The 20,432-nt window shown below is 39.2% G+C and overlaps 1 protein-coding gene across 1 annotated transcript in view; it reads left to right on the top strand.

The window, feature by feature from the left end:
* Window positions 1-9,713, top strand: part of LOC123936318 (TBC1 domain family member 12) — a 28,856-nt gene extending 19,143 nt beyond the window's left edge. Inside the window, exons 7-10 of the mRNA XM_045996942.1 lie at window positions 2,870-2,998; window positions 3,265-3,374; window positions 6,362-6,620; window positions 7,870-9,713. Coding sequence (XP_045852898.1) covers window positions 2,870-2,998; window positions 3,265-3,374; window positions 6,362-6,620; window positions 7,870-7,938 — 567 coding nt within the window. The 3' untranslated portion in view covers window positions 7,939-9,713. The remainder of the gene's footprint in view (window positions 1-2,869; window positions 2,999-3,264; window positions 3,375-6,361; window positions 6,621-7,869) is intronic.
* Window positions 9,714-20,432: the final 10,719 nt, after the last annotated feature.

The raw sequence follows: 20,432 nt of genomic DNA, 5'->3' as shown, positions 1-20,432 counted from the left end.
CTCTGTGGCTGTGCATTCTTTGATAGAAAGTGGTATGGAAGAGGTGAGGTCACCAAATGAAGGCTGTTATTACTCATCTCTGTTCTATATAAAATGAAATTCAGTCCTACAGGGCTTAATCCCAAGACCCTGGGATCACGACCTGAGCCGAAGGCAGACACTTAATGACTGAGCCATGCAGGCATCTCTAAAATAGTGTTTCTTAAACAGCATCTTAGATTCAATTAAATATATCAGTTCCTTCTATTTGCTACACATCTATTACAGACAGCTAATGGCTTGCCCCTTGTATCCACCCCGCAAATTTTGTGGTATTAAGAATATAATTATGGGGGGCGCCTGGGTGGCTCAGCGGGTTAAAGCCTCTGCCTTCGGCTCGGGTCATGATCCCAGGGTCCTGGGATCGAGCCCCGCATCGGGCTCTCTGCTTGGCTGGGAGCCTGCCTGCTTCCTCCTCTCTCTCTCTCTCTCTGCCTGCCTCTCTGCCTACTTGTAATCTCTATCTGTCAAAAAAATAAATCTTTAAAAAAAAAAAAAAAAAAAAAGAATATAATTATGGGGGGCGCCTGGGTGGCTCAGTGGATTAAGCCGCTGCCTTCGGCTCAGGTCATGATCTCAGGGTCCTGGGATCGAGCCCCGCGTCGGGCTCTCTGCTCCGCGGGGAGCCTGCTTCCTCCTCTCTCTCTGCCTGCCTATCTACCTACTTGTGATCTCTCTGTCAAATAAATAAATAAATAAATCTTTAAAAAAAAAAAAAAAAAAGAATATAATTATGGGGGCGCCTGGGTGGCTCAGTGGGTTAAAGCCTCTGCCTTCAACTCAGGTCATGATCCCAGGGTCCTGGGATCGAGCCCCACGTCGGGTTCTCTGCTCAGTAGGGAGCCTGCTTCCTCGTGCCTCTCTGCCTGCTTGTGATCTCTGGCTGTCAAATAAATAAATAAAATCTTTAAAAAAAAAAAAAAAGAATATAATTATGAACAAACAGACATGGTTTTGTCTCTGTACTTTATTAGTGTCCTATTGTTGACATAACAAATTGCCATAAACTTAGTGGCTTTAAACAATACTACTTTATTACCTGGCAACTCTGCAGATGAGAAATCTGAAAGTCAAGGTATTAGCATGGCTGCTTTCCTTCTGGAGGCTGTAGGGAAGAATTCATTTCCTTGCCTTTTCCAGCTTCTAAAAGCTGCCTAATTCCTTGGCTCTTGACCCCCCCACCCATCTTCAAAGTCAGTGGTGTAGCATCCTCAAATTTCTCTGTGACTCTCCTACCTCCCGTTTCCCTCTTTCATTTATAAGGACCTTCATGATGATTACATTGGGCCCACCCACGTCATCCAGGATAATCTTACCATCACAGAATTCTTCATTTAATCACATCTGCAAAGTGCCTTTTGCCGTGGAAGATAACATTTTCACAAGTCCCAGGGATTAGGACGTGGAAATCTTCTGGGCATGTTATTCTGCCTGCCACAGGCTCTATCCTCATGGAATTTATACTCTAGAAAATCAAATAGGGAATTACTGTAGATTTTGTAAAGAGTACATGGAAGAAGCCAGAGAAGTAGGAGGAGAACAAAGAAATACTGGATCACAGAAGCAAAGGGAATTCTAAGAGGATAGAAAAGTGCCCATTGGGTTTTACAAGTTATTGGTTATCCTGGCAAGAGGAATTTCAAGATCGGCTAGTAATGGAGTGGAAATCCAAACTGAAGTCTGCAAGAAATAAAAACTTCAAAGGGAACTGAGAAAGTAGAAATAGTGATAGCAGGCAAACCTTGAAAACATTTGGCTGGGAAAAAGAGACGGGCGGTTTCATTGTAAATACTGTTTTTGTGTAAGTCTGTTATGCAAATCTGTACCAGAAGTGCCTGATGAAGTTTTTTGGGTTTTTTTTGTTTGTTTGTTTGTTTGTTTTAATTAAAAGATTTTATTTATTTATTTGACAGAGAGAGAGATCACAAGTAGGCAGAGAGGCAGGCAGAGAGAGAGGAGGAAGCAGGCTCCCTGCGGAGCAGAGAGCCTGATGCGGGGCTCGATCCCAGGACCCTGAGATCATGACCCGAGCCGAAGGCAGCGGCTTAATCCACTGAGCCACCCAGGCGCCCCCTGATGAAGTTTTTTTAGTTAAACAATGAGCAGCAGTTCATATCACTTATCTGCTCAAAAATGTACAACAGCTGTCCATAACTCACAAGCAAGCATCTGTGTAGCTGAGCTTTTTCCTCAAGACTTTCACTGTTGGAATTGCATCCTACTTAAGTTCTCCCAATATCAAGATTGTGCTCCAGCTGGGCTGGTCCTATGTGTCTTTGGTCACATTTTTTTTTTTTAATTTCTTGGGATTTTTTTTTTTTTTTCTTATTTGTTCATCCTGCTTTTCCAGGAACCCAGCCTACTGTCCACCCTCCCACCACCTATTCTGTCTTAGAACTTCAGTAGCACTTTTCATACATTTATTTTATTCTTAGTTCCTCACTTTATGCCACAGACAGATGTGCTGTGACAATGAAGACAATCACCAGATTTTCAATGTCCTCTACTTTGAAAGACTTTAGAGTGAGAGAAAATGAAAGCGAGATTAGTACATGGAGATAGGCTTTTGTAGCAAGTAAAAGCTGATACTTTCTCCTTTTTTCCCAAAATTTTCCCTAATCTTTTTAAACCATAACACATGAACAAAAAATTTAAGATTAGGGAGATTTCATAGTTATTGACAGGTTCTCTGTATTTACGTTCATTGACAAATAAAAAGAAAACTCAATTCTACTTTAATATCACTTTATAATTTTTAAGGAATACAATAAGATAAACTGTATTGAATTATTATTGTAAGCGCATTTTGATGAACTTCTTTTCTTTGAAGGTCCAAGGGATGTCCTTCATAGCAGCAGTTCTCATTCTCAATTTGGAAGAGGCAGATGCTTTCATTGCATTTGCAAACCTCCTCAATAAGCCATGCCAGCTGGCCTTTTTTCGTGTGGATCACAACATGGTATGAACATTTGGAAGGAATCATGTTTTCATTGGACTGTCAGTTTCTATAGTCTGAGTGCTCTTTTAGAGTGAAAAACAGTAAGTAGAAGACCAAAATAATCTTATCTAAAATAAGTTTTTCATTGAATTATAATTTTACAAATGCTTGATAAAAAGACTCGGAAAGAAGTGCTAAGCAAGATTTTCTTTTAATTCTTTAAGGGTTTAATTTCTCTATTTCTAAAATATACTGTTCAGTAACTTTATTGATATTTCTATCTTTAGATGTTGAAATATTTTGCAACGTTTGAAGTATTTTTTGAAGAAAATCTCTCCAAACTATTTCTTCATTTCAAATCTTACAGTCTTACACCAGACATATACTTGATTGATTGGTAAGTCATAACATCAATAAAATATATAACTTTTTGTGTATTTTAGGAACAAGAGTAAATCTCATGCACAGGATTATACAGATAAAAACTCCTTCCCCTAACAAATAGAGAAACTCTGACATTTTTGTGGGGAGCCATTTGATTAAGAACATGGACTCTGGGCTGAAATCAGAATCCCTCAGTTTGTGTTTTAGTTTTTTATCTATAAAATGGGAATAATATCTATATCATGGATTATAGTGAGAGTGTTTTACATGGATTATCTCCTTCAATGCCTGCATGCTACGCTCAGGAGAGAGCTATTTCTTTATCATTCTTAACACATAAGAGTTTATAATAGTTATGATATGTTTTTTTGGTTTTATTTTTTTACTGAGGGCTTTGTTTTTTTCAAGGCTTTATCCTGCTTTTTGACAGAGGAGTGATGCTTTATTTAGGTGCTAGTGCCTTTTTCTCAACGTTGCACTTAAAGTTCTTCCTTGCTGAGGACTCTTGTGAGCCATCACTAATTGATTATAGAATAGTGGGATGGTAATTTTGCCAAAGGGATGGAGCAATTATCTTAAGATAACTTGTTAAGAGTACATGTGAAACATTGAAACCTTAAACCCCAGTCATCAAATTCAGTGGATTTCATGTAAATGAGACTAAGTTTCACTATAGAAAAATAATTAATGGCCTTGATCAAGTTGTTTGGGGATTTCTTTTATATAAGCTTTTTAAAAAACTTAGTTATTTTTCAGTGTTTTTTTTTTTCTTTTTGGTGCAAGGGAGGTGTTTTTTTGTTTTGTTCTATTTTTTATTTTTCTTTTTTAAAGATTTATTTATTTGACAGAGAGAGAGAGAGAGATCACAAGCAGGCAGGCAGAGAGAGGGGCGGAAGCAGGCTCCCTGCTGAGCAGAGAGCCCAATGCGGGGCTCAATCCCAGGACCCTGAGATCATGACAGGAGCCCAAGGCAGAGGCTTAACCCTCTGAGCCACCCAGGAGCCCCTGTTTGTTCTTTTAAAGATTTTATTTATTTATTTGAGGGAGAGAGAGAGCATGAGACGGAAGAGGGTCAGAGGGAGAAGCACACTCCTTGCTGAGCAGGCAGCCCGATATGGGACTCGATCGATCATGACCTGAGCTGAAGGCAGTTGCTTAACCAAGTGAGCCACCCAGATGCCCAAAAAAGGTGGTTTTATTAAAGGATGGGGACAGAACACTAAGGTGCTGCCTTAGTGTGTTCATTTCCATTTCTACTCGGAACATTAGAGTTCCTCTGGGAAGGCCCCAAGATAATGGGGAGAAGAAAAGTTTTATGTTACGAAACCCAGAGGACCAAGGTCAAGTACTAAATCTGTAGAGAAGGAGCAAAAATACTCGATTGCCAGTCTTTTTTTTTTTTTTTTTTTAGATTTTTTTATTTATTAATTTTGACAGAGAGAGATCACAAGTAGGCAGAGAGGCAGGCAGAGAGAGTGAGAGGGAAGCAGGCTCCCTTCAGTGCAGAGAGCCCGACGTGGGACTCGATCCCAGAGACCCCGAGATCATGACCTGAGCCGAAGGCAGCGGCCCAAACCACTGAGCCACCCAGGCGCCCTCGATTGCCAGTCTTGAGGAGTGTGAACGAACATAAGGCAAACCAGTATCACATTTGGTAATAGGGAGCAGAATGTAACTAGTAGTGAGTACTGTGTTCTACTTAGGCACTGCTGGTACCTTCTCTCATTTTGAGCAATGAATTACTATCCTCTCTACTACCAGAGGTGTGCTTTTTTTATGCAATTAAATATGTGTTATTTAAGAAATAGACATGGATTTTTGTTTCACTGCCTCTGTGGAACTTACTACCTAAGTAAGTAGTAAAACTTAGTTCCTTCCTCAAGTTTCATCAGCCCTACCTCAGATAAGCACAGCCTTTGTAAAGAAAAATGTGTACTTTGGGAGCTCCTGGCTCCCAAAGGTGGAGTATGCAACTCTTGATCTCAGGGTTATAAGTTTGAACCCCACATTGGGTGTAGAGATTGGTTTTTTAAAAAGAGAGAGAAAAAAAAAGTGTGCTTTGCCAAGGCAGCTTCAAGAGAAGTTCTCTAGCACCTACTGTCCCTATTTCCCCAACCAGAGCACAGCCCTGAAGCTCCACTGGATAAAGAATTGCATGAACAGGGCGGGGCACCTGGGTGGCTCAGTCCGTTAAGCGGCTGCCTTCGCCCTGAGTCATGATCCCAGGGTCCTGTGATCAAGCCCTGCATTGGGCTCCTTCCGTGTAGAGCCTGCTTCTCCTTTCCCACTCCCCCTGCTTGTGTTCGCTCTCTCACTGTCTCTCTCTGTCAAATAAATAAAATCTTTTTAAAAAAATTACATAATCAGACATTGTCAGAAAGGATGGGAAAAACCATTTTAGTGATTCTGTTGGAGCTATACATGCTACAAAAGAAATAGTAAGTAAAGTTTGGTAAAGGGAAGAAAAAACCAGTAGATGTTTGTGGGAAAAGAGAGAAGTCTGATTACGATTTTGTATTTAGGTTACTAAAAGATGATACTTGAATTCCTCATACAATAATAAGTAACTTTTATTGAGCCTTTCTTATGCACCAGGCACTATTCTGAATACTTTACATTTATTCCTTTAATTTTCAAACAATCCTGAGAGGTAGGCAATATTACTCTCTATTTACTAATGAGGAAATGGAGGCACAGCAAGGATGGATATCTTGCTCAAGGTAACACCACTAATGTCAAACTCAAACATTCTGGTTTCAGAGCCCATTCCCTTAACCACTAGGTGTTTTTGCCACTCTTAATTTCTGTTAGGCCATGTCTCTGTGGAAGGTGGTAAGTTACTTTTATTTACTTTCCCGCTATTCAAATTCTTTGAAGGAAGGAGTAGTCTCTTATTTATCTTTTTATCTCTAAGCACTGTTCTTTTTAAATAGAGATGATTAATGAGTGAATGAATAAATGAATGAAAAACTTCAATGACTATTTTCTCCCTAATTTTAGGATCTTCACACTCTATAGCAAATCACTACCACTTGATCTGGCCTGTCGAGTCTGGGATGTATTTTGCAGAGATGGGGAGGAATTTTTATTTAGGACTGGATTAGGAATCCTCCGATTATATGAAGATATTCTCCTACAAATGGACTTTATTCATATAGCACAGTTTCTAACTAAATTGCCAGAAGATATCACATCAGAAAAACTGTTCAGCTGTATTGCAGCCATTCAGATGCAAAATAGCACCAAAAAATGGACTCAGGTAGAGTGACCTTTTCCTACTTCTTCTAATGGATGTGTTAAAACGACCAGTTGACTTATAAAAAACTTATTTCTCAGGGGCGCCTGGGTGGTTCAGTGGGTTAATAAGCCTCTGCCTTCAGATGGGGTCATGATCTCAGGGTCCTGGAATCAGGCTCTCTGCTCAGCGGGGAGCCTGCTTCTCCCTCCATCTCTGCCTGCTGCTCTTGTCTACGTGTGATCTCTCTCTCTGTCAAATAAGTAAAATCTTAAATAAAAAAACCAAAATTCCTTATTTCTCAAATGTTAGTGCCTAATTAAAAAACAAAAAAATAATTTTTGACTTTGAAAAGTCAAGAATTTAAAGTTGATTTCTCTTCTTTCACCTATCCAAAGCTATGGTTTTATTTTTATGTAACTCTAATAACTTTGATATATATATTTTTTTTACTTTGGTATTTCAAATAGACAACAATTATATCAGACACCTGCTGGGTGGCTCAGTTGGTTAGATGTCTAACTTTTGGTTTTAGCTCAGATCTCGATCTCAGGGTCATGAGTTCAGGTTCTGTGTCATGGAGCCTACTTAAAAAAACAGAAACAAAGCAACCTACTTTGTGCTAAAGATTGTAACAGAAAGAATATAATGTATGATCTTGGCTTTTTAGATGCCTAGTCCTTTTAGGGAAGCAAACATTGGCAGTCTAAGTTAAGTGCCATAAAAGCATTATCACTTGCTCCTTGAATGATAGACAGTAGGCATCATAAGCTCACAGTTTGATTGCTTACTAAAATGAAGTGTCAGAAAATACACATCCAGAAAATGTTCTGTTACCAAGTAGTAATTTCAGAATATTTGGCAAGTGATGAAAACTGGAATCTAATTGTATACCATAAAGTTGGGTTGAAAAGAACAAGAGGATTTGAGAATAGCAGTCTTCCAGGAGCAAGAGTTAAATACATTAAAGCTTTTTCATGTTAATAAACTACAGTTACTGGGGCGCCTGGGTGGCTCAGTGGTTTAAGCCTCTGCCTTCGGCTCAGGTCATGATCTCAGAGTCCTGGGATCGAGCCCCGCATCGGGCTCTCTGCTCAGTGGGGAGCCTGTTTCTCCCTCTCTCTCTGCCTGCCTCTCTGCCTACTTGTGACCTCTCTCTCTGTCAAATAAATAAATAAATAAAAAATAAATAAATAAACTACAGTTACTTAAACTCTTTAATCTTTGTGGTAGTTAATTTTGAGGATTAATCTTTCCTTTATATAATTTCCAGGTCTTTGCATCTGTAATGAAGGATATTAAAGAAGGAGACAAGAATAATAGTCCTGCTCTGAAAAGCTAATCTTCAAAATTAACAGACTAATTGAAACATAAATAATGTTTTGATAAAAGTTTTTCGTTTCCTATGTAAAAAGCGTGGAAGAAAATGTTGGAGAAATCTAAAAGAATCAAGACATGGGAAACTGCTGATTTTGAATTCCATGGCTGAAGTAAATGAAATGAGTAACCAATTGACAGTATTAATAAAAAAAGTATTTTGTAGGGAGAGCCATTTTACAAAGGGAAGAGTTTAAATGACTAGTTCATACTCCATAATTTGGAGTGAAGTTTAATGCAATAAACTTTTTTAACAGTTTTGGAGATTATTCAAATTTTTACATCTTTTTTCTTTTTTAACAGTTACCATAAAAGCACTTTGGAGGCCAGAGCAGGATTGTTAAATACTACTTTAACTTCCAAAATACTATTTGAAATAAACACCTGAATACAAATATTATCTCCAGTTCCAACTTTTTGAAGATATTAGAGAATAAGAGAAAACAACTTTGTAGATTATTTAAGTCACTGAAATTGTTGTCTTCATTCACAGTTTGGAACAAATTGGGGTTTTCTGGGAACTGGAGCTTGTTTCACATTTGTTTAGGTGTTTTTCCACAGTATCATGTTTGTTTTTGAAGGAAAATTGTTTCTTAAGGAATACCCATCATTCAAAGAATTTTAGCCTTTCTGTTTAGTCTAAGAAGTTATTCATCTAGTAATTTAAGGAAGCTAACTGGTAGAAGGAAAGTTCTCTGCACTTTAGTGGACTGAAGACTTGATTTTGGAAGTAAGTCCATGAATATAAATGAGATTTTTCACTGGTAAGAGTTAAAACATACAAATTCTGAGAGTTCTGAAATAGCATGCTATTTGGCAAGACTTTAAACTTTTTAGTTAAAATTCCTTCACTGTCTGTAGAAACAAAATTTAATTCCAGTTTTAAATTTGAAATCTTAATATGTAGCCAAGTCTATGACTTGTAAAACACTGTGCATAATTTTCTAATCAATGGAAATAAGAAAAGAAAAAGATAAAATTAACTTTTTTCTAATGAGTCTAACTTTGATGGTATAGTGGATAAAGAAATTAATTATTGGTAAATCTATGAATTTTATTATAATACATTTAATCCTTAAACCTAAAATAAATCACTTGAGTATTATAAGTGATATCTGTATAACATGCTCTTTGGTTAATAATTAGATGTACAGTGTGCTTTTATGTTTGCAGTTTTGTTTAAAACAACACTTGAGCATACTATTTCTGTTAGTGGTATATAGTCTTCAAACTAACAAGCCTGAAAAACTTGTTAGTTCAGTGACTGCCTCTTTAGGAGTATGGGACCAGATGGTGTCCATATATTTTTACCCCATGGGTCATTCTAGCCTAGGGACCACTAGTGGAACCCTCAGAAGTTAACTCCTATCTTAGGAGCTTACTTAGTGGAAACTAGTATTGTAATACATATTGAGGGAGTACCCAGGGTCTTAATAGGTTTTAGAATGATGTTTTTAACTCTGGTAACTACTTCCTCGATATTGGTGGCCCTGATATAAGAGGGAATGTAACCCCTGGCAGTAATCTTGTTGAAGTTATACTACCTGCCTAAATTTAATCTTACTTGTGTGTATTTGTTTCCTGAGTTTGACCTAAATTACTGTATTTCTTTTTCTCATTTTTATTATTGTACAGTTTCTTTACCTTTCAAGTATAAATGTGTATATAAAAATGTAAATACAAGGAATTCACTAAAAACCACTATTAATAATTACTGTGTAAATAAAACTTGTAAGCAGAGTAATTACTTGAAATGAGTCTTTATTACTTCGGGGATAACTGGTTTATTTAACCACATTTGGAGGGGGAAAAAAGGAGTAATTTTCCCCCCAAAATTTCTCTTCCAAGGGATATTCTAGTCCTTCAGTCTCTTGAGACTCACAGTACTGGCAGCTCAAATATTATCCTGTATCTTCCTTTGAATCTTCTGTACAGGCAGGGTTATTCAACATGGTCAGTGTATGATGGGATTTTTTTAGGTTAAAGTATATTTTCAATTAAAAAATAAGTTTTCCTAAAATCTTCGAGGTGATGTTAAATTTAATATGTATAGAATGTTTCATTTGTCTGTTTTATATAAATAAAAGTATATATATATATATATATATATATATATATATATATATATATATATATATATATCACTGAAAGGACAGTGAAGTAAGAAATTTCTTACTTCACTGTCCTTTCAGCCCAGGTATACATTGTATTATTTAAGTGCTACCTGGAAGATCCAAGTAACTGGCATAGTTTTCTAAGAGTCATAGAATATAATCATAATTTTTGCTGATTTCTTTTGTAGTGATGATCTTTATATGATGTTATTGGCTTGGGTATATTTGTTTGATTTTACAGAAGTTAGATAACATTAGCAAAATGGTATTAATATTTTCAAGCCTCTGACTTCTGAATAACAGTTTTCATTGTAGCTTAGGAATTGATCCTCTTTTTATCTAGAGCCGTCAACGTTTTAGACTCTATACTATTGGAGGGTATAATTCTAAAGCATATAATCATGGAATAATTTATATTCATAATGCCACATGGTTATTTTGATTTTTCTTATTTTTGTTTGGATAAGACTATTTTGTATTCCATGAGCAAATTCAGACAGCAGAGATGGGTGTAAAAGAGGCCAAAAAAAAAAAAAAAGTGACAAAATAGTATTGGGAATCAGCTTTTAATTTGCCATGTCTAGTTGACATATATGTGTCAGAAAACAAAATCTTACCTCTGGGGAAAAGTGATTTTTGTATCAAATTCATATAAGTTCGATGTTGCCAAAGCAGTGTCCAAAATATGAATTCCCAAATGTAGTAAAACTTCATTAATTAGAACTGCACTGCTTCACAACATATAAAAACAAAAATTAAAATGGAAGATTTTAGGGAAACTAGTGACTTCAGAAAGAGAAGAAAATCTGGCCCCTTAAAAATATTGTTAACTGAGGGTTACTGGGGGGTGGCGGGGGAGGGAGAGGGTGGCTGGATGATGGACATTGGGGAGGGTATGTGCTATGGTGAGTGCTGTGAATTGTGGGAGACTGATGATTCACAGACCTGTACTCCTGAACCCCTGAAGCAAATATACACTATGTGTTAATAAATATATATCCTGAAGTAAATAATACATTGTGTGTGTGTGTGTGTATGTGTGTGTGTGTGTGTGTGGTTTACTAACAGTGTAGCTGCAGTAGAAGTAAATAACTTGGTACTTTGAATGAAAGTAGGAACATTTGCTAAGCCCTGCTAAACACTGTCTCTTAATATTTTGATAAACTAAATAAAATTGCAAGGCTTAGGAAATTAGCAAAATTAATTTCTTTCCAAACATTCTACCATTCATATTTATCTTCCCTCAGTTCCAATTAATAAGGTTTTACGTTTTCATTCTGTGGGTGAGTTTATTTTCTAATAAATAACCAGAAAAAACTTCAACTTTTAAAAAAAAATTGCATTACAAAGCATTTTTATTTGTTGATCATTTACATAAACTGTACTTTCATGATTTTATTTCAAATGACTTTTAGTATTGCATTTTATTTGGAAAATCATTTTTATAATAAAAATGTGAACTAATTCAGATTTGGAAAAGTATATAAAATTGACAACAATATTGTATATATGTTCTCATTTTTCATTTTCAGGCAGAAAACTATACATAATGGTTTTATAAAAGCAGAAAGTAAATCTTCACTTTTTCCTGTTCTAGGCAATACTGATAATATTGTAAGTAAATGATGTATTTTGATTATTACATAAGTCTCAAGGCTTTTAATTTTAGCATCTATATTATTAAGAAACTTTGAAAGGGAAGTATTGACTTGATTAAAATCTTGTAGATTGTATTTAAGGTGCCTGTGTTTGGACTTTGAGTGAAAAGATAAATTGGAAAGTGTTTGAATAATAGGGTTTATTCTATTCTTGAAGTAAGCCAAGTGATTTTTAAATAAATTTTAGTGTAGAAAGGGAATTTCTCATTACCTTGTCTTAATATTTCTTCTGATTTGGTTTTTAAGGCCATTTATGTGAGCCCTTGAAAAGTAAACAGTGCTCATCAAATTTTTAATTAGACTACATGTTTTACTCTTAAAAAAAAGAGAGAGGAAAAAAATGAGAGAGAGTGAGCATGAGCAGTGGGGAGAGGGAGAGGGAGAAACAGGCTCCCCTGAGCAGGGAGCCCAATGTGGGACTCAGTTCAAGGATCCTGGGATCCTGACCTGAGCCGAAGGCAAACGCTTAACTGACTGAGCCACCCAGGTGCCCCTGTTTTCTTCTTTTTTAAAAATGCAGGGGTGCCTGCGTGGCTCAGTTGGTTAAGCAGCTGCCTTCAGCTCAGGTCATGATCCCAGGGTCTTGGGATCGAGCCCCACATCGGCCTCTCTGCTCAGCGGGGAGCCTGCTTCCTCCTCTCTCTCTCTGCCTGCCTCTCTGCCTACTTGTGATCTCTCTCTGTCAAATAAATTAAATAAAATCTTAAAAAAAAAAAAAAGAAATAGAGAATGGGATAATAGGTAATCTAATATTCCTGAACAGACTACAGGAAAATGGATGCAGAGCCTGACATAAGGGAAAGTGGAAAAGGTATTCAGGTGAAGGTAGGTTTGTAAATTTGGAGTTGGGATTCTGAAAGGAGAGTTCTGAATGTAAATGTTTACTTTGGGAGGTAGGCAGGAAGTGGGGCCATCTAGCGTAAGCAAGAGGGAACATGGTTTTGTTTTTTGATTTTGGGGGTCCCCCCCACTTCTACAACTTGGTGGAGAAACAAAACCACTAATATGAAAGGGATTTCTAGGAGAAGTAGACATTTTATGTGGGTGGGGGAAAATCATGACTGTAACATCTTAGAAGTAAATATTAGTACCTCATCGGGACAGTCTGCCTCTGACTTTTGTATCCACGCCCCCCTCCCCTGCCAACTTTGCTTCAATCATACTGGCCACCTTGTAATATTCAAACATGCCCAAGCTTATTCTTGCCTTAGTCTCTTTGCACTAGCAATAGCTTCTGCTTGGACTTCAGTGAGGGATTCAAAACAAGTCTCCCCAGAATGTGCTGATTTTGCATGCTCATTATTTTGAACGGAAGACATTTAAGGCCCAAAAGACTCAAGAAGAGTTTTTTAGGTTTCCCCCTCAATTACCTGAAAGAATTTAGATAGAGGGGCTGGTCCAGGAAGAGAAATATCACCAAAGATAGTTGCAAAGAATATGAAGTAGATATGGTAAGCTGGTAAGCTGGGTAGGGCCTATTTGTTCAAAGTTCTCTCTGTTCCTTTCCCTGTGCATGGCCTGGTGACCATTTGTTTGCAATACGTTTGTTCTTCACCTTTTCATGTGAATTGTCTTCCTTCCCTTTGAAGTCCCAGACCCCATCCCCTTCTTTGTAACTCAAATGGTATATAAGCTTGAATTGCCTGATTGTTGGGGAACCTCTTGTTTTCACTGTGGGGCTCCTATATGTATGTAAGTAATTACATTTGTTTTTCTTTTGTTAACCTGTCATAGGTCATTTTGATTAATAGACCAGATAAAAGAGCCTAGAGAGGTAGAGGAAACATTTTTCTTCCCCTACAGTTGGCTACCACAAAGGGAAAAAATTCTCTGGCTGTTGTCACTCTGAGGCTGCTACAGCTGAGAGATCCTGGAGCCTCTGAAAAAAAACGCTGACAGAAGGTAAGAATTCTTACCCAATCACTCTCCCATCTTTGCAGGGTAGGGTGGAAGCAAGAGCACTTTCTTTTCCTTCTCTAAATTTAGATTAGCAGGAGGAAATATTTGTGGAACTAGTTCCTTGGGTATAGCAACTCTGGTAAGGATTTATTATAAGTACTCTTGATTTTTGTTGATCCTTTTGCTCCCAGAGATGATCAGTGTTTTTCTTTATCTCCATCTGTCTCTGGCATAGGCCCTGTAAGTCAGCTGTTCAAGCCAGCCTTACAGACTAGTGGGTTCACAGTCCTCACCAGACCAGTGTCTGTGTAAACAAACTGTTGTGGTCTAATGGGCACACGAGGTAAATGCTTTTGCTAAGGGACATCTATGAAGCCAAAGCTACAAAATTGATGGACGTGGGTTGAGCACCTCAGAGCTGTTAGAGTGCTAAGGTGGTACCTTAGGATAGGATAAGTTGGTCTCTGAATGGGTTGCATTGACACAGGTCACCTGCCAACCTCAAGAAAATATCCGTGCAACAAGTACACGCCGCACAATCCCCAACCCAGCAGCACATCCTCCTTAGGTATTAGTTTGGCTCCAAGAGACCCAAGGATTAACCAGAACTGTTACTGTGCATATGAGAAAAACCAGATGGAAGTTTTCCTTTTGTCTTACTCTATGTCTTGAAAGCTTGGCTTTGTGACTAGTGAGAATATTGTCTCTGGTCATGGACAACTGGAAGGTGAGTGTACCAGTGTGCATCTTGGTGGCCAGTTGATTATAGACTGAGGTTCCTAGTCACCAAATCACAAGCAACATTCTCTTCATCTGACTGTGCCAGCTTCAGGGGAGCTTATCAGAAGGGGCTTTTGTCATCTCAACCTTCATTGTTTTGTTGGTGCTGGAAAAAATCCCATTCCAGTAGTGCCTGCCCTGTGTCACAGATTAGTGGGTCTGTGACTGGAGACAACCAAGAAATCGTTTTCACTGCACAATTCTTAACGCCTGTAACCCTGTGATGAGGGGCTTTAGTTTCCTAGACTATGTTTGGAGTGAACTTTTTGGATCATGGGGGCTGCATCTTCTGCACCCACTCCACGGATGCCTGTTGTATTCATGGTAAAAATTTATTCTGATCCCGAAAGTTGCCTCTCGGTCTTTCCACAAAAAGGCTTACTGACTTGAGTTGCTATTAGAATAAATATACCATTGTAGGTCTTATTCAGATGATGGACTTCTTGAACTACAAAAACTTGTACATTTGAAAAGTTTTTAGAAAGCTCTCATCCTAAACAACTGTCTTAACTGGTACCTACGGAAAGACCAAATTGAAAAGAGGACACAGGGAAGTATAATGGCTAGCCTTAGGGTTTCCCTTAATAAGAGGAAAGAATGGAAATCGAATTTAGAACAAAAATTAAAAACCACATCTTATTCAAGTCCTTCCTTCTCTTTCCTCTTATACACACTTTTTTTTTTTTAAAGATTTTATTTTATTTATTTGACAGAGAGAGAGATCACAAGTAAGCAGAGAGGCAGGCAGAGAGAGAGAGGAGGAAGCAGGCTCCCCACGGAGCAGAGAGCCCGATGCTGGGCTCTATCCCAGGACCCTGAGATCATGACCTGAGCCAAAGGCAGCGGCTTAATCCACTGAGCCACCCAGGCTCCCCTTATACACACTTTTATGTCCAGCTTTCTGTCCCTTACCCTTCAGATCTTTTGGATCTCTGGGCCCTGGGTCCAAGACCCGCCTCTCAAAGCCCTACTCTATCTCCTCAGCCAGTTCTCTTAGATCCTAAAATTTCTCCAATTTCTTCACAAAATCCCTTAAATACCCAGCTGCCCGTGTTCACTTCTCTTGATTTGCAAGATTTACAAAGAGCATTCTGGACTGATCTCCAGGCCCAGAATATGCAGGTTGCTCACATAAATAATAAAAGCCAGGAAGTGAATTTAGCACAAGCACCTGAGAAGGGTGTAGGGCTTTCTTTGTTATTCCTTATAGCTCCTTTTTTCCAGGTCTCTGTAAGCAATCTCTGCCAGCTTCAGGCATTCCTGATATATACTTTGCAGATGTCTCCTGGACCTCCAGAATAAAGAATTCATGTCCCCTGGAGAGCAGCAGATCTTTTGAATTTTAAAACCCTTTGGGGCGCCTGGGTGGCTCAGTGGGTTAAGCCTCTGCCTTCAGCTCAGGTCATGATCTCAGGGTCCTGGGATCGAGTCCTGCATCGGGCTCTCTGCTCAGCGGGGAGCCTGCTTCTCCCTCTCTCTGCCTGCCTCTCTGCCTGCCTGTAATCTCTGTCAAATAAATAAATAAATAATAAATAGAATGAATGAATGAATGAATGAAATCTTTTAAAAAAAATAAAACCCTTTGCCTCTACTTTCAGAAGATCTCAAGAAATTTAGAGAGGAGTTGGAAAGATTAGTGGCCATTAACAACCCCATTCACAGGCACCTATGTTGACTACTAAAGGGTGTTCTTCCTGCCCATGATTATATTTTAGTTATCAGATAAGCCAGGCAGCCCCCTGGGGAAAACCCCACACATGGAGGAAACAGATGGCCAGAACTTCTTCCAGGTCCTCCTATGAATGCCTAGGAAATGGCTCAGCTGGAGGCTCATATTCAAGGCTTGATAGAAGCAATATTGACGACGACCCCCTCCCCACAAAGTGAACTAGTCTAAGGTTGAATTTTGCACTCAGGAGAGCAAAGACCTTTCTTGAACACTTTATACAGACTTTCCAATAGCTTACTGCATTAAACCCAGAAGGCCCAGAAGATAGAAATCTTTTAATTTCTACTTTAGTGGGAAACTTTCTCCCTGGTATAAAAAATGGCATGGTGGTCCTGCCAATCTCTGAGGGCTATAAGGGAGGCAGCTACTCGTTCTTTGAAAATAGCTTACCAGAATACAAAAGGAGGGGGTGACTGGCTGGCTCAGTTGGTAGACCAACTGAGTGAGTCTTGATCTTGGGGTTATGAGTTGGAGGCCCATGTTGGGTGTAGAGGTAACCTAAAAAAATGTTTTTAAAAGAATACAAGAGGAAATAAGTTAAAAGCAACAATTCTTGTTTTGCAACTTGAATCTTCAGAAAAGCAAAAGCATGATTCTGAGAGTAACTCAAAATCTACTTAGAGCCCTCCCCATTTATCTCCAGACAGTTGCAGATACTGTAAAAAAAAAAAAAAAAAAAAAAAAAAAAAAAAAAAAAAATCAAGTGTTTCTTGCACATAAGAGAAAGGAAAGTTTAAGGGACAGAAACAATCTCCTTAGACTCTATCACCCCCCCCCCTCCAGAAGGTTTTTCTCCTCCTGTGGGACAGTTCCCCTTCAAATGAAAGGGTCAGCTGATTATTACACCCCAGAGTCTGCCATTAAATCCAAAATAGAGGATTGGGAATTAGACTTCTTTTTTTTTTTTAAGATTTTATTTATTTTTTTGAGAGAGAAAACATGAGCAGAGGGGAGCAACAGAGGGAGAGAGAGAAGCAGATTCCCCACTGAGCAGGCAGCCTGATGTGGGATTCAATCCAAGGACCCTGGGATCATGACCTGAGCCAAAGGCTGAGACACCCAGGCACCCCAACGGAATTGGATTTCTTAATTGACACTGGTGTACTTTCTCCACAATCTGCTCAGAGAATTTTTTTAAATTTATTTATTTTCAGCGTAACAGTATTCATTGTTTTTGCACCACACCCAGTGCTCCATGCAATACATGCCCTCCCTATTACCCACCACCTGGTTCCCCATCCTCCCACCCCCCACCCCGCCCCTTCAAAACCCTCTGGTTGTTTTTCAGAGTCCATAATCTCTCATGGTTCATCTCCCCTTCCAATTTCCCTCAACTCCCTTCTCCTCTCCATCTCCCCATGTCCTCCATGTTCTTTGTTATGCTCCACAAATAAGTGAAACCATATGATACTTGACTCTCTCTGCTTGACTTATTTCGCTCAGCATAATCTCTTCCAGTCCCGTCCATGTTGCTACCAAAGGTGGGTATTCGTCCTTTCTGATGGAGGCATAATACTCCATTGTGTATATGGACCACATCTTCCTTATCCATTCGTCCATTGAAGGGCATCTTGATTCTTTCCACAGTCTGGCGACCGTGGCCATTGCTGCAATAAACATTGGGATACAGATGGCTCTTCTTTTCACTACATCTGTATCTTTGGGGTAAATAACCCAGCAGTGCAATTGCAGGGTCATAGGGAAGCTCTATTTTTAATTTCTTGAGGAATCTCCACACTGTTCTCCAAAGTCTACTCAGAGAAATTTATCTCTGCCTGTCACCCCTGATTTTATTCAAGCTATAAGGAGCCCCGGGGCAACCTATTTCACTGCCTCTATCCCAACTCACCCCATTATCTTTAGGTACTCTTAATAGCCATCATGGGTTTTTTTGTTTGTTTGTTTTAAGATTTTATTTATTTGGGAGTAAGAGGCAGAGAGAGTATGAGAGTAAGAGAGAGGCAGAGAGAGAATAATTGGGGGTGGGGCAGAGGGAAAGGGAGAAGCAGACTCCCTGCTGAGCAAGGACCCAGTTCGGGGCTTAATCTCAGGACCCTGAGATCATGACCTTAACTGACAGAGCCATCCAGGTGCTCCCTCCTGCGCCCCCCCATTCATGCTTTTCTGGTCTCCCATCTCCTCACCAGCATAACTTTCAGGTAGAGATTTGTTATGTAAATTTAATGCCACTATAAAATATAATAAGAAAGGAATTTTTAAAGAAGATTTTATTTATTTGATAGAGATCACAAGTAGGCAGAGCAGCAGGCAGAGAGAGAGAGGGAAGCAGGCTCCCTGCCGAGCAGAGAGCCCGACGCAGGGCTCGATCCCAGGACCCTGAGATCATAACCTGAGCTGAAGGCAGAGGCTTAACCCACTGAGCCACCCAGGCGCCCTAAGAAAGGCATTTTTATTTCCCTATCCTCAAACCAAACCCAAAATTTCCCACTTTGCTTACTGGAAACTCATCTCGATTTAAGTTCCTCTGAATAGGATGAGTGTTTAAAAGATGTCCCTGTAGGGGCGCCTGGCTGGCTTAGTGGACATGCAACTCTGGATCTCAGGGTTGTGAATTTGAGTGAGTGAATAAATACATAAGCACATATACACATGTAAGTGGTCCAAATTTATCTCTGGGCTACATGTGCAGATGAAGTTGCATTGTTACAAGTACAGACCCTGTGTGCCTTATGTGGAAAAAGAAAAACCATTTCTATCAGTACTAGCCCAATATCCTCTTCCTAGAGACTCCAAGTGAGGAATTGGACCTACAGTAGATCTCTTTCACAGCAGGGTATACTTGTCTTTACTTCCTCACCCTCTAACACTCCAATCTTGCCAGTAAAGAAAGAAGGTAAATTTGACTCAGACAGGAACGAAACATTGATTTGTACAAACCTAAGAGCTGTCAAATCTTTTCTAACTCTTCACAAACCTGGAGTCCCTGATCCAGCTACTATTCTTAACCTCGCTCCTACTGATGCAGCCTGATTTACAGTAACTGGCCTCTGCTCCACTCCCCTTTCAATCCCATTGCATACTGACTCACAATTTCTCTTTGCTTTTACTTTTAGAGGGAGATAGTTAATGTGGGCTTCCATACCTCAGGGATACTGAGAATCTCCCTCAGTGGTTTCCCAGGTCTTTAAAGCTGACTTGGATTCTATAGCCTTCACTCAAGGTTCCACTCTTGTTCAGTATGTTGATGACTTTTTACTTTGTAATCAAACTAGGCAGGGAGCTCTTATAGACTCCCTCATTCTCCTAAAGGCACTAGCAGAACAAGGCCATAGAGCCTCCAGATCTAGACTTCAACAGGTGCAAACAACTATTACGACTTCAGACATGAAATATCTCAGAGGTCTCAAAACTCACCCCCAGGGGCACCTGGCTGGCACAGTCAGAGGAGCATCTGACTCTAGATCTCAGGGTTGTGAGATCAAGCCCCATATCCGACTCTGCACTCAGCAGGAAGTCTGCTTTAAGATTCTCTCTCCCTCTTGCCCTCTACCCCTCCCTCCCATGAGCTCTCTCTATTTCTCTCAAATAAATAAATAGATCGTAAAAAAAAAAAAGGTGGGCAGCCTCTGCTATCATCACAGATCAAAAAACTTCTCTTTCACCTATACCCCACCACCTTTTAAGACTCTGTACACACACACACACACACACACACACACACACACACACACACACACACACAAAATGTCACCTTCTCTCATTAATGACACTTCTCATTTATTCATTATGATTGAATAATTATGATTGAAGAGTGCTTTATCTACCCTCCTTTCCCTGAGTTTTCACTATAGACTCTTTCAACCTGTGCCTTGCTCTTATTAACCCTCACTTTTCCAACAAGTTGGGGGCTGGCCAAACATACTCTTATATCAGTTTACCAAACCCTGACCACATTAATCAATATGACTGCTGATTATGTCTAACATATATGTAGCACAAAAGAACCTGAATATTTGGGGCACCTGGGTGGCTCAATGGGTTAAGCCTCTGCCTTCAGCTCAGGTGATGATCTCAGAGTTCTGGGATCAAGCCCTGCATAGGGCTCTCTGCTCAGCAGGGAGCCTGCTTCCCCCTCTCTCTCTTTCTGCCTACTTGTGATCTCTGTCTGCCAAATAAATAAATAAAATCTTTAGAAAAAAAAAAAAGAATCTGAATATTTTTTGTTCCTATCACTGTGAATATGTGGTTGACTAAGTATGGAAGACGATGTATGATAGGGTAAGGTATCCACGACGAGCAAAACTCCACTCTGCCTCTT

This window comes from Meles meles, unplaced genomic scaffold (assembly GCF_922984935.1).
Source record: "Meles meles unplaced genomic scaffold, mMelMel3.1 paternal haplotype, whole genome shotgun sequence".
NCBI lineage: Eukaryota > Metazoa > Chordata > Mammalia > Carnivora > Mustelidae > Meles > Meles meles.
Note: the sequence above shows the minus strand (reverse complement) of the source record. Positions and strands in the feature narration are given on the sequence as shown.